This window comes from Salvelinus sp. IW2-2015, linkage group LG9 (genome assembly GCF_002910315.2).
Source record: "Salvelinus sp. IW2-2015 linkage group LG9, ASM291031v2, whole genome shotgun sequence".
NCBI lineage: Eukaryota > Metazoa > Chordata > Actinopteri > Salmoniformes > Salmonidae > Salvelinus > Salvelinus sp. IW2-2015.
Window position 1 is genome coordinate 1,705,406 of NC_036849.1, and position 14,436 is coordinate 1,719,841.

General features: G+C 43.0%; 1 protein-coding gene across 1 annotated transcript; it reads right to left on the bottom strand.

Moving 5' to 3' along the window:
* Positions 1 to 1,940: 1,940 nt before the first annotated feature.
* dio2 (iodothyronine deiodinase 2) lies at positions 1,941 to 9,446 on the bottom strand. The gene is given in 6 exon segments (XM_024147258.2): positions 1,941 to 2,198; positions 2,396 to 2,475; positions 2,478 to 2,652; positions 2,654 to 2,688; positions 6,142 to 6,160; positions 8,771 to 9,446. Coding segments are annotated over 6 exon segments (789 nt in total). The 5' UTR covers positions 8,993 to 9,446.
* Positions 9,447 to 14,436: the final 4,990 nt, after the last annotated feature.

The following is a 14,436-nucleotide window of genomic DNA, read 5'->3' on the forward strand; positions in this document are numbered from 1 at the left end:
ACTCACACAGACAGAAATCGCAGAGTAGCAAATCACAGTCAGCAGCAACAACTTTATTTTACTTTCCGTCCCTCTACTCTCCTGTATTTTTTTGAAAAGCAGCACTACACAGGATTGAGCATATGGATGAAGACGGGTGGGGGGGTGGGGGGGGCATCAGTTTATGGACCTCCCCTAGAAATTGTTTGCGAATGTTGGATGGTTTGATGACGTTAAAAGACGTGTTGGTTTGAGTCTACGTCAGGGAGGTGAGGTCTGTCATCCGACCACAAACAGAGTCAGTAACCCTTTAGTCAGTGGTTTTCATTCTCACACCAGCCCCGTCTCGACCCAAACCAAATGTCTGTCTGCCTGTCTTTCCCATGGACAACTAAAAACCTCTTCAGTCACGTCACACCATACAACTGACACACACACCTTCTTAAGCCATCTAGACACCACCTGTCCTTAGCGTAACTCAACTCCTGTCACACACCTTAGAGCTCAGTGTACCAAAACGTCATGGTGAACGAGGCACTTTGTTTATCTTGACAATTCAACCATGAGCGCACCAATTGTAAATGTTTGATGTTCTACACGTGGCGTAAGTCTGGGTTGTCAAGATAAATTCAGTAGCATGTTAGCCATGAAGCTTTCAGGAAACTCGCCTCAGGTCTTGGAGACATGGTCGTCTCCCTCAACCCATTACATCTCTGTACACCCCTGCCTTATCGCTAACCAACATCGCTAACACAAACCATCACCAACAGCAAATAGCCCTGGGATTAGAGCTAGCTAGCTACGGATCCTTGGTAATAACTACAGTACACATATTGCCTCCGTTTCTGACTAACATGCTGTTGATGCTGTGCTTTGCTCTCCGGCTCACTTTCTCCCTCTCGCATCGTCTGTCAGGTTAAAACGACAATATGGAGGAGATCGATACAGCGCTAACCTCTGTGTTCTAGGTGGTGTGGTAACATGAAAGGTGTACTAGGAAGTGTCTGAGTCTAGATGGTTCTAAGCAGTCTACTCTACGTGGTTATGAATAGTGTTGTAACACCTCCCCCATACACACAAAATGGGAGTATGACACAATGTCTTCTTAAATAAAAAGCATTACAAGTGCATCGGCATACAAAACATTACCATGGTGTAAAAACAAACATTAACATTAAAAACCATATAAATAAATTAATATCATATTTTATATATTTATATATAGTTGGGTACTTTTGCTTTCTACTCTGTTCAGTAATTTGGTTTTCATTTTGAAAGGTGCCAGGTTAGAAGTTAATGTGGACTGTAACTAGAGAACTTATTCATGATTAGCAAACGGGGATGAAGGCATTGATAAAGCGTGTCAGCGGTTAACCTTTTCAGTCTCTCCTTTCAGTCAACTTACTACCATAGGTGGCAGAGCATCAGTCCATGCTCTTAAGTCTATTGGTTCTGTTGTTTTCTAGTGGAAAGTTGGTCTCCTTCCAGAAAGGAAGTTCATGAGATTTGGAACTTCGGAACCTTAGAACCTGTAACATGTTCTGTTCTGAGTGTTGACAGTCCAGTTTTGAAAGCACCTCGCCTTCCTTTTATTCTCCTTTTATACAAAAATAAACATTCTCTCTTCCTCTTTTTCAGTCGCGTTTAGTTGTTCATAGAACTAGAGGCATCTCTTCCTCTCTCGTCGGTCGCGATCCTGCGTAGCTCTGTCAGAACGCTCACATCCACCAGTGCTGAAAAAGGGAGGTCCCTTCCCCGGCAGAGGTAGGGCGCTCTACGCTCCTCTGCAACGATGGCACACACCCTCGGTCTTTGACACGCGGGCCAACTTAGCATTGTGTCCATTGCAGCGGAGCATCCCAGCGGCGGAGAGACGTGGCAGGCTGAGGGACTCAATCAGCGGTTCTGGGCCGAGGGCGGGCAGGGACGATCGGAACAGAGAGCAGTACTGTACGGCGCCGTCAAGGGACTGTAGAGGGTAGTTTTGCAGCCTGCGGCGTCGGGCTGGAGTCGTGCTCTGTAGGGGGGGCTAAGTGCGGGGGCGGTGGTGCCAGCGGATAGGGTGGCAGCGGGGCGGCGTGGGCCGCGTGGCAGAGCGCGGGGTGACGCGCCTCCCATCGTGAGCCGGAGACGCGGCGCCCTAATGGGCGTGCGATGTGGGCGCTGAGGCGCAGGTTATGAAAGTTGGAGGAGCGGTGCCATCTAATGGCGTGCGGCGGCTGGTGTTGGACACACTAGTTCAAAGGTGGTAAAGTTGAGGACAGGGTCCGTCGGGTAGCACTTTCTGTGCCTCGTAGGTAGGAGTCACTGGGCCCAGAGTATCTAAGAAGGGATTGAGCGTAAGGTTGGGTTTTTGTGAGGGGACATGGTGAGGAGGTCCAGCCACCCTCTCCTCCAGTGGAGTGGTCTCCCTGACCTCGGAAGGAGCGCGGGCCCATGGCGGGGCGCCACCGCAGCGTCCGAGGGTGGCCTCGTCGATGTAGACCAGCAGGAAGCGGCCACGTCTGAGAACTCCTCCACCAGCGCGCGGAAGGGGGCAGGTGGCTGATGAAGGAGGTCAGGTGGCGAGCCGAAGTTCACCACAAGAGGGCGGTCCGACGACTCAAAGTCCAGCAGGCGGCACTCGTCCCGGGATGAGGGCCCGTGGTGGTGGTCAAGCTGCTCCGCCGCGGAAGCTACCAGGAACCTTGACCACTTTGGAGTTGGGTGCTCAAAACCAGTTTAACCTGCATGGAAGAGGAAGGAGAGGAGGGAGGAAGAGAGGTTGGTTGACAATTTGTATGATGAGATTAACAGTCTCTAAAGAATAGAAAGGTTTGGTTTTGACAGTCAATCAAGTGTAGCCAGGCACAATAAATATACTGTACATTCATACATACACACTCGTACACACATGCCCACAACCATGCACACCCACACACACACACACACCCACAAAACACTAATAATGCTTGACAGTTGTGAGGTGTCAAGTGCTAGACAGGACGTATGGAAACTTGCACACTTGAACCACTGAGAATAACAAGCGCACAAAGCTGTCAATCAGGGCAAGCTCAGATGAGTGGTGTGTGTGTGTAGTTGTGCGTGGATCCGCTGTTTTTCACCTGCACCCATTAAATTATTGCATCTGAGCTCCTAGATTGTGAGGCTTTTCTTGTTCAAGTGTCACCCCTGCAATTGCTAATTACCCATCCGCATCCGCCTAAGCCTTCAGAAAGTTTTCACACCCCTGACTTTTTCCACAATGTTGTGTTACAAGTGGAATTAAAATTGATTTAATTGTACATTTTTGTCATGATCTACAACAATACTCTGTAATGTCAAAGTGGGATTTTTTAAAAACATTGTAAAAGAAAGAACATACAAATATAAAAACGAATGTATCTCGATTTCCAGTTTTGAAGACCTCACCTTCCTTTTATACAAAATAAACATTCTCTCCTCTTTTCAGTCGCGTTTAGTGTTATCATAGAACTAGAGCATCTCTTCTCTCTGCTGGTCGGATCTGCCCGTGCTCTGTCAAGTACTGCCTCACATCTAGGTTTGAGAAAAAGGTCCTCCCTCCAAGGTAGGCGATCTTCCTCCTCTGCACGATGCACACCCTCTCGTTGGACACGCCGTAGGCCACGTTAGCATTGTTGTCCATGTATTCAACCCTCTAGAATCATGTTTGGTAGCAATTACAGCTGTGAGTCTTTCTGGGTAACTCTAAAAGCTTTGCAAACCTGGATTGTACAATATTTGCATATTATTATTCTTCAATCTCCAAGCAGTTGACCATTGCTAGACAGCTTTTAACGTCTTGCCATCGATTTTAAAGTCTATTTAAGTCAAAACTGTAATTAAGTCAATCAGGAACGTACAATGTCATCATGGTAATCAACTCCAGTGTATTTTTGGCTTTGTGTTTTAGGTTATTATCCTGCTGACAGGTGAATTCGTCTCCAAGTGTCTGTTGGAAATTCCTCTAGGATTTTGACTGTGTTTAGCACTATTCTGTTTATTTTTATCCTAAAAAAAACTCCCTAGTCCTTGCCGATGACAGGCATACCCATAACATGATGCAGCCAGCACCAAGCTTGAAAATCAGGAGTGGTACTCAGTGACGTGTTGTGTTGGATTTGCTTTTTGTATTCAGGACATAAAGTGAATTACTTTGCCACATTTCTTGCAGTTTTACTTTAGTGCCTTACTGCAAACAGGATGCATGTTTTGGAGGGGGGGAAAAATTCTGTACAGGCTTCCTTCTTTTCACTCTGTTAATCTGTGTTTGAAATTCACTGCTCCACTGAGGGACCATACAGATAATTGTATGTGTGGGGTACAAAGATGAGGTAGTCATTCAAAAATCATGTTTAACACTATAGTCCATGCTAATTATTTAGTGAATCGTTAACTCCTGAACTTATTTATGCTTGCTATAACAAAAGGGTTAAATACTTTTTTCGAAAATCATAATTCCACGTTGATATTATTGGGTATTGTGTGTGGGCCAGTGACTCAAAATCTAAATGTAATCCATTATTAATCCAGGATCCACAACAAAATGTGGAAAAAGTCAAGGGATGTGAATCATTTCTGAAGGCACTGTATATGTGACAAAGTGTACATCTGACCCTAACCCACAAATATAGAAAATGCACTGTGGGCTACAGTCAGAGATTGCAGAACAATTTTTTGGGGGGGACTAATTTAGATATGTTTGTGCTTATCTTTCTGACAATTTTGTAGGCTTTTTGTTAGTCAACTTGTTGACACATGCAGCTTCTCTTCTGTCATTATATGGTGCCCTAGAAGACTAAATAAACCTTTGCTCACCAGAATAATGTCATAGATGATAGAATGAATGATTCAATCTAGTTGACATCGGTAACGTTTTCTCTGGGATCTCTGGTTCTTTCACAGAGCAAAGACGTTTAGGGACCGGGGACAAAATGCAATAACTCGACGACAAAAAAAACGGGAAAATGTTCAAATGACATCAATTTGACTGGTTGTGAAAACTGTGAAAAACGACCCGACATGTTTCTGGGAAGATTTCAGTTCGGCTTGGATGCATATTTTATGTGGTTGAAATACTATCAGCTTTTATGATGCTGATAAATATAGCACCAATACAGACGGTATCCAACGGTACATTTGCATTCTGTCAAGATGCTGAAAGAAAGAAATAATATTTCTCCACTCCTCTTCTCGAGTGAAAATGTTGCCTACATTTGGCGTATAATTTAACTGCAAGAAATGCGTGAGTTTATATTCAGGCTATATGAGAGGTTACAGGCCGACAGTCAGTGTCCAGATTTCAGTTTCCATTTAACCCATCTGAACAGTAGGCTAAAGTTCACTTGACGTGCCATAGGCCTATTTGAAGTCCCCATCTTGTGACGGTCGAATTTGTACAGCGCCTCACAATCACTGCTATCATCTTTTACAACTTCACCAAATCTTTCCCAAAGATTACTTTTCTGACCCTCCCTTCTCTTTACTTTCAGCTCCATTTCAAAGCTTTTCTCTCATTGAATTAAACTCTGACATTGTCCTTTTTCCCTCCTTGGATCGACGTGAACATTTTCTGCCTTTTCCCAAAAGCATTTAGTGATTGGCGTGTAGGCTATTTGGCATACACACAGTTACATGCTGACTGCAACGGGCGCGTGCGTGCGTCATCGCGCGCATGGTGATTTTGTCCATCCACCCCAGACACGATCAGGACACGCAGGTTGGAATATCAAAACAAACGTTGAACCATTAAGTTGGGGACAGGTCAAAACATATTTAAAACATTCACGGGCATTTAGCTAGCTGACTCGCTGTTGCTAGCTATTTTGTCTTGGGATATAAACACTGGGTTGTTATTTTACCGGATATGTACAAGGTCCTTTTTCCCCCCGGATCTTTGTCGAATTTTGACCCATTTTGAGTCACACAAAATCGTGTGTTCTTTACTCCGACAATTAATCCACAGATAAAAGGGGAAACCTAGTTCATTTCTAGAAATCTCTCCTTGTTCAGTCAAATCACGTGTGTGTGTGTGTGTGTGTGTGTGTGTGTGTGTGTGTACATTAACCAAGCCAAGAGTCATTCATCAAAGTGAGATGGAGAGTGCTGGACAGAATTGCTTGCCTCCCCATGATCTCAATCCCCACTCGGAACACCGCAAACTTGCCTCCCCATGACAGATCTAGAACATTGTAAATCTTCCTAAATGTTTTTCTTAGGTCATGTTGGAGGCAACGTCCGTTCGAGGTATTTTACATCAGTAAGTGATTAGATGTATTGAATTGACCAGTACACATGATAGACTTCCCCAAGTCCCTTTCATCCAGTCAGTCAGCAGCCTAAGAGTTGAAAAGAGGGTGAGTGCTGTTGTGGTAAGAGCCTTTTGACACTAACATTGCAATACTCTGTAACAGCCCYGACGCTGATTAGGCATGACTCATGAGAGTTCAGGAAAAGGTAGAAAAATGTAGTGTTTAGTAGGAGTAGGTGACGTAGACACAGCATGGGACAGGAGATTGAGGGAAGAAGGGGAGAGAGAGAAGGAGAGGAGAAAGAGGGATGCCAGAGTAAGAAAGAGCCAGGGACTGAACGACAGAGAGGCAGGGAGAAGGGAAGAAAGATGGCATGAGAGAGGGAAAACCCACCTGCATATCTGCGGGGACTGCGGGTTATGAGTCAACTTGTGTGTGTGTGTGTGCGTGCGTGCGTGCCTGCGTGTGTGCATTAACCATGCCAAGAGTCATTCATCAAAGTGGGATGGAGAGTGCTGGCCAGAAATGCTTGCCTCCCCATCTCAATCCCCACTAGAACACAGCAAACTTTCCTCCCCATGACAGATTTCCTTAGGTCATTTTGGAGGCAACGTCCGTTCGAGGTATTTTACATCAGTAAGTGATTAGATGTATTGAATTGACCAGTACACATGATAGACTTCCCCAAGTCCCTTTCATCCAGTCAGTCAGCAGCCTAAGAGTTGAAAAGAGGGTGAGTGCTGTTGTGGTAAGAGCCTTTTGACACTAACATTGCAATACTCTGTAACAGCCCTGACGCTGATTAGGCATGACTCATGAGAGTTCAGGAAAAGGTAGAAAAATGTAGTGTTTAGTAGGAGTAGGTGACGTAGACACAGCATGGGACAGGAGATTGAGGGAAGAAGGGGACAGAGAGAAGGAGAGGAGAAAGAGAGGTGGAAACAGATAGAGAGCCATGGACTGAACAAGAGGCAGGGAGAGGGGAAGAGAGAGGGCATGAGACAGGGAAAAAGAAGGAGTGAGAGAGAGAGGCTGGAAGAAAGGAGGGAGAGAAAGAGAGGAGGAACGTGACAATAATACAACAGAGGATCAAACTATCAAGAAGGGGGCAGAAGGGAGAGGGGGGGAATCCTCTACCAAATTACCCAAAACTAGACACCCGCATTCTTCAGTAACTAACTTCATGCACGTGCTTCATGCATATAAAACGTGTAAATCCATACTGTACATTTACCTGGCTATCAAAATGCCTATATGTCAGATGATCTGTGTTAAATCTTACATGTGTACCTGGCTACCTGCCTGATGCCTAGTGTCTGGTTAGGACTGACACAACGATGTCTGTTTGGTTTGAGAGTTAAAATGTAACATTTAGGAGAAGCCAGACCTTTGAATTTCCAAGTATCTGAGGGTGAATGGCCCTCAGGTGTTTGACTGTCTGGGGGCCAAAGTTCATCACTTTTTAGATCAGATAACCTACATTTGATTTGATATTAAAGTTCAACATGCTGATTTAAACAAGGTGACCCATGCACATGGTCTCAGATGGCAAGAGAAGAATTCAGCAATGCATAAAGTATAATTGTCCTTTCAGAATGAATGAATAAAGAAAAGACTATACACTGCTTTTGAAATGGCAAGAGTTACAGAGAAGCATGCCTAGCGAGATCGTTTTTTGTGTGCTGCAGCCTGGTCTCATAGACTAGGCGTAACATAGTAAAAATAAATCCGTGACACTGAAATTTGTATGATATGTTATGTTTGGCATGGTTACATAAGACAGATGGTTACTTAAAACAAAAATTAAAGTAAGGTGGTTGGTCAGGGTGGAGGGGTGGGCTCGTAATGTGAACATCTAGGAACCCAATTGTTGCTAGTTTGAATCTCATCATAGACAACTTTAGCATTTTAGACAATTAGCTACTTTGCAACCACTTAGCTTGTTAGCTAACACCTACTCTAACCATAACCCTTTAACCTAACTCCTAAACTTGACACTAACCGTAACCCTAACCACTAACCCTAACCCCTAGCATGGCTAACATTAGACAGCAAGCTAACATTAGCCACCTAGCTGGAATTCGTAACATATACTAAGTTTTGCAAATTCGTAACATATTGTACGATAAGCAAATTCGTAACATATTGTATGTTTGCAAGTCTTAACTGACTTGTCTAGTTAAATAAAGGTTAAATAAAAAAATTGAAAACGAACTGGGTGATGGACATCCACAAATTAATACCATACAAAACGTGACATATACTAAAATAAGTTCGACAGATTTACATACAGAATAATACAAAATGCTCTGAGACCAGGTTGTGTGCTGAATTGGTTTTGACCAACTTTTATGCACGATGCCATTCTGACTCTTTTAGAGAACACTATTTTGCCGCCACAATGCCCAAGACCTGTGGGTGTGTTGTGCACAGGTATGCCACAATACAACTTCCTACAACTCATAGTACAACCATAAACTCTAACTAAAGCGTAGCCTGCAGTGAGTTTATATATATGACAATACAACATGGTTCATTACCTGTTTATATGCATCCAGCAGGAAGCTGTTCCATATGGACCGGAGCCCTGCCGAGGTCAGCATACGCTGCCACTCTCCCCCGCCGCTGCCCGAGCAGCTCAGTAAGGACACTAGGCGCTTCACCAGCACCACCGAGTCGTAGAGCGCGAGGAACAAACAGTTGGAGAAGAAACCGGGCAGGATCTGGAGAGTGACCAGTAGGTCCACGCTGCCAGCGCCCATTTTATTTTAGGTTTCTGTCCCCAGACTAAAGGCGACTCCAGAGGCAGCGCAGCTCTGTCTCGGTTTTAGCTGCTCTCCAAACACATTCCGCGCCGGCTGGTGCTCCTCTGCTGTCCCCTGCTCGCTGTCGAACACTTTCACACACTTGCATAAATATGTCTCTGTCCCCTCTATCGAAGGCGCGCTGTCTTTATTATGATGCTCGCATTTCAACGGAGTGCGATCTGACTTGACTTGGACCGCACAAATGAATTGACACACAGGGATAACGAGAGACAGGAGAGGGCTCAAGGAGCGTATCTGATGGTTGAGAGCTGGGCTCCGCTGGTGCCAAAAGTGCTATAAAGGCTTTTTCTTCTCCCTTTGCAATTGCTTCTGTGCTCCGACGAGAATCCCTCTCTCCGATGTAACAGTCTTTTTTTATACCGTAAACCATTCGCCTCCGTGATATAGCTCCAGGCTTATCTTGTGGTAAGATCATGACGTCACGAGGAGGGCTCTCCATCTCTCGTGCGCGCGTCGGGGATAGCACTTCGGGGTAATATAGCACATGGAAACGGAGACGGCTGGCCAACCCTACAAGGAACTTTTCCAAAACAATCATACAGAAAATAGTCTCCTTTGGATGTAATTACTTTCCATCCCAAACTTGAACATGCAAAATAAATGGTTTATGTAGTCATCAAATCAAACGTGATACAGTATAAAGCACATTTCTTAAAACAAAATGCAGTTCAAAGTGGTTAAGTTTATTTATAAAGCACATTTCTTACAAAAAATAAATGCGGTTCAACTGAAAATTAGCTGTAACTAGCAGTGCAGTCAACGTGATTTTTCTTTGTTTTACAGGCAATATATTTCCACACTATGAGGTTGGAATAATACTGTGAAATGGTGAAAATTATGATAATGCATTTTTAGTGTATGAGATGTTTGAAAAGACACCTGAAATATCAGTCTCTTTTGGTGGAATGGAGTTTTGCCCTTCTATGGTGACATCACCACGCAGTAAATTAGAAAGAAAGAGACAGAAATAGAGTTCCAAACCTTTCTGCCAATAACAGCACATTTTCAGTTTTCCCTTCCCTACTCAGACCAGATCTCTATGTGAGAGGAGTTGAGCTGTTGGAAATCCCACACATTATTTACAGAGTGGTCTTTGCACACTGCTCTGGCTCAACATCCTCCCACCCCCCCCCTAAAAATCACTCAGGGCTCACATCATAGGATGTAGGCTATTAAACAAGGATCCACTGATGATGTGTAGCTGTGTTAAAAAACAAATAGCTTTTTCTCTCATCTCTTGACGATCAGATACTTCACTTGTAACTGGCTCTATTGCCTCCCCTTTTACAGTCGATAGACAACTTCAGCACTGTTGCAGATTTAGACTCCTCTTTTTTAACAATAGCCTGTATTTTTGAATCCGCTCCACACTCCAGACAAATGAAACATGCTCTGCTCCTCGCTCCAGCCCAGATCAGCTCCACTCAGCTCACATCCTCTGACTCAGACCATTCCCAGACAGTCCGAGCAAAATTCTCGCTTGACAAATTGGTCTTTGCTAAGAAGCTATTTTTGTTTATTTTTGACCATTTTAATTCAAAACAATCACAGTAAAGTACTTAAAGGGGCAATCAGCTGTTGCTACATCCATTTTTCGGACTTATATGTACCCATTGATACTTGAAGATTATAACTTATAAATGCCTCATGAGCTTAGTTCAACTGTCATACCCCATTAGAACTCAACATTTTAAGCTTTTCAATATTTGCAAACAAAGAAAATGTAAACAAACACTATATATCTTCAAAACATGGTTAACACTATAAGTTTGATTCACACTCCAACACTCAGACATAATTTACAAACGAAGCATGTGTGTTTAGTGAGTCTAGCAATCAGAAGCAGTAAGGATGACCAGGGATGTTCTCTTGATAAGTGCGTGAATTGGACCATTTTCCTGTCCTTGCAAGCACTCAAAATGTAATGAGTACTTTTGGGTGTCAGGAAAAATGTATGGAGTAAAAAGTACATTATTGTCTTTAGGAATGTAATGAAGTAAAAGTAAAAGTTGTCAAAAATATAAATAGTCATGTAAAGTACAGATACCCCCAAAAATGACATAGTACTTTAAAATATTTGTACTTAATTGTTACCAGTGGTGTAAAGTACTTAAGTATCTTTCTGTGATTGCTTTCAATTAAAATGGTCAAAAGAAGCAAAAGAAGTTCTTAGCAAAGAGCAATTTCTCAATCATGAATTTGACTAGAACTGTCTGGGTGTGGTTTGAGTGGGGAGGGGAAAACTGAACTAGCTGTTAATGTCAGAGGTTTGGAACTCTCTTATTGGTCAATTGACTCATTTACTGCCCTTTTTTCAAACAGCTCTTACATTTAAAAGGGCATTATCATAATTGTCACACTTTCAAAGTATTATTCCAACCTTATTATGTGGGAATGTGTATAAAACACAGGAAGTCACATTTTTGACTGCTCTGGGCCTTTAAGAAAATAAAAACAAACGAATGCTGAGTTTTGCAAACCACAGTGTTTTTAAGAACCCAAGTAAAGTTACTCTATATTTATATATTCAATAAAATATTGTTTTCCATAGACTGTCTCTGTATTTAACAGCTCATCTCAGCTAGAGTGGACAAAAGCGTTAACAGACTTGGATTTGTTTTCTAGGAAAGAGTAAATCACCTTATGGCTGTGGCCTGTCAAAATGAACACCTGTCTCTCCTCCTTCAGTCAACATCTCCTACCCAGCCCAGTGACCCCACTCAGGGAAAAAAGGAGCCTGACGTTAAGATTATTAATTGATAGCTTACATCTTCATTTTGATTGAATGTCATGTATGTAATGTGTTGATAAAAATAAAGGTTACAATCTGATAGAGATGGAGAGATAGGGGGGAGTCAGAAAGAAAGAACAAGAGAGACCAGGTAAAGGGGGCAGAGAGAGAGAGGTCAAGAGAGGGGGCAGAGGGAGTGGTAGAGAGAGGGGGCAGAGGGAGAGATAGAAGGGGGGATCTCAGTGGGATCTCTAAGAAATGCCTGGGGTGACATTGGTAAACAGGATTGATGTGATTGTCGCTGGACATCTGCCATGTGGGACACCTTTGATGAACCCGTTATGTACCCCTCATGAATTAAAATACAGACCCGCATCTCTGTTTTGTCCGAGTTTAAAAGTAGAACATTTGCAGCCATCCACTTTCTTATGTCTGAAACACAGGCTTCCAGCGAGGGCAATTTTGGGGCTTCACCATGTTTCATCGAAATGTACAGCTGTGTGTCATCCGCATAGCAGTGAAAGTTAACATTATGTTTCCCAATGACATCACCAAGAGGTAAAATATATAGTGAAAACAATAGTGGTCCTAAAACGGAACCTTGAGGAACACCGAAATTTACAGTTGATTTGCCAAAGGACAAACCATCCACAGAGACAAACTGATATCTTTCCGACAGATAAGATCGAAACCGGGCCAGAACTTGTCCGTGTAGACCAATTTGAGTTTCCAATCTCTCCAAAAGAATGTGGTGATCGATGGTATCAAAAGAAGCACTAAGGTCTAGGAACACGAGGACAGATGCAGAGCCTCGGTCTGACGCCATTAAAAGGTCATTTACCACCTTCACAAGTGCAGTTTCAGTGCTATGATGGGGTCTAAAATCAGACTGAAGCGTTTCGTATACATTGTTTGTCTTCAGGAAAGCAGTTGCTGCGCACCAGCTTTTCAATTTCTTGAAATGGGGGAATGGGAGATTTGATATAGGCCGATAGGTTATTATATTTTCTAGGTCAAGGTTTGGCTTTTTCAAGAGCCTTTAATACTGCCACTTTTAGTGAGTTTGGTACACATCCGGTGGATAGAGAGTCGTTTATTATGTTCAACATAGGAGGGCCAAGCACAGGAAGCAGTTCTTTCAGTAGTTTAGTTGGAATAGGGTCCAGTATGCAGCTTGAAGGTTTAGAGGCCATGATTATTTTCATCATTGTGTCAAGAGATATAGTAATAAAACACTTGTCTGTCTCCCTTGATCCTAGGTCCTGGCAGAGTTGTGCAGACTCAGGACAACTGAGCTTTGGAGGAATACGCAGATTTAAAGAGGAGTCCGTAATTTGCTTTCTAATGATTATGATCTTTTCCTCAAAGAAGTTCATGAATTTATCACTGCTGAAGTGAAAGCCATCCTCTCTTGGGGAATGCTGCTTTTTAGTTAGCTTTGCGACAGTATCAAAAATACATTTTGGATTGTTCTTATTTTCCTCAATTAAGTTGGAAAAATAGGATGATCGAGCAGCACGATACTGCACGGTACTGTCTTTCCAGGCTAGTAGGAAGACTTCCAGTTTGGTGTGGCGCCATTTCCGTTCCAATTTTCTGGAAGCTTGCTTCAGAGCTCGGGTATTTTCTGTATATCAGGGAGCTAGTTTCTTATGACAAATGTGTTTTGCTTTTAGGGGTGCGACTGCATCTAGGGTATTGCGCAAGGATAAATTGAGTTCCTCAGTTAGGTGGTTAACTGAATTTTGTCCTCTGACGTCCTTGGGTAGGCGGAGGGAGTCTGGAAGGGCATCTGGGAATCTTTGGGGTGTCTGAAGAATTTATAGCACGACTTTTGATGATCCTTGTTTGTGGTCTGAGCAGAGTATTTGTTGCGATTGCAAACGTAATAAAATGGTGGTCCGGTAGTCCAGGATTATGAGAAAAAACATTAAGACCCACAACATATATTCCACGGGACAAAACTAGGTCCAGAATATGACTGTGGCAGTGAGTAGGTCCGGAGACATGTTGGACAAAACCCACTGAGTCGATGATGGTTCCGAAAGCCTTTTGGAGTGGGTCTGTGGACTTTCCATGTGAATATTAAAGTCATCAATAATGTGAATATTATCTGCCATGACTACAAGGTCCGATAGGAATTCAGGGAACTCAGTGAGGAACGCTGTATATGGCCCAGGAGGCCTGTAAACAGTAGCTATAAAAAGTGATTGAGTAGGCTGCATAGATTTCATGACTAGAAGCTCAAAAGACGAAAACGCCGTTTTTTTTGTAAATTGAAATTTGCTATCATAAATACACTCGGACCCATATACGAGTTGAACGCAGTGACTGTACAGTAACATGCTATAAATTATGTCAGAGCTCAGGCTATGCGCTTTACAGCGCTGTGTGGGTTTTGACTGACAACCATTCAGAACTTGAGCACCGCACACAACAAGAATTTGCCCTCGTCCCTCCCGCTAATTGGGCAACGTTTGCAAATGTTTTGATGCCTGAGTGAGGGAAATGCTGTAAATTAAATAAATTAAGAGGACTTGATGCATTTTGAAAGATGAGACATTCAAGATTATAATAAATACCGTTTTGATATCATACAAGCAAGCTAAAAACACAAATGTGCATTTTACATTTCCATATCATACAA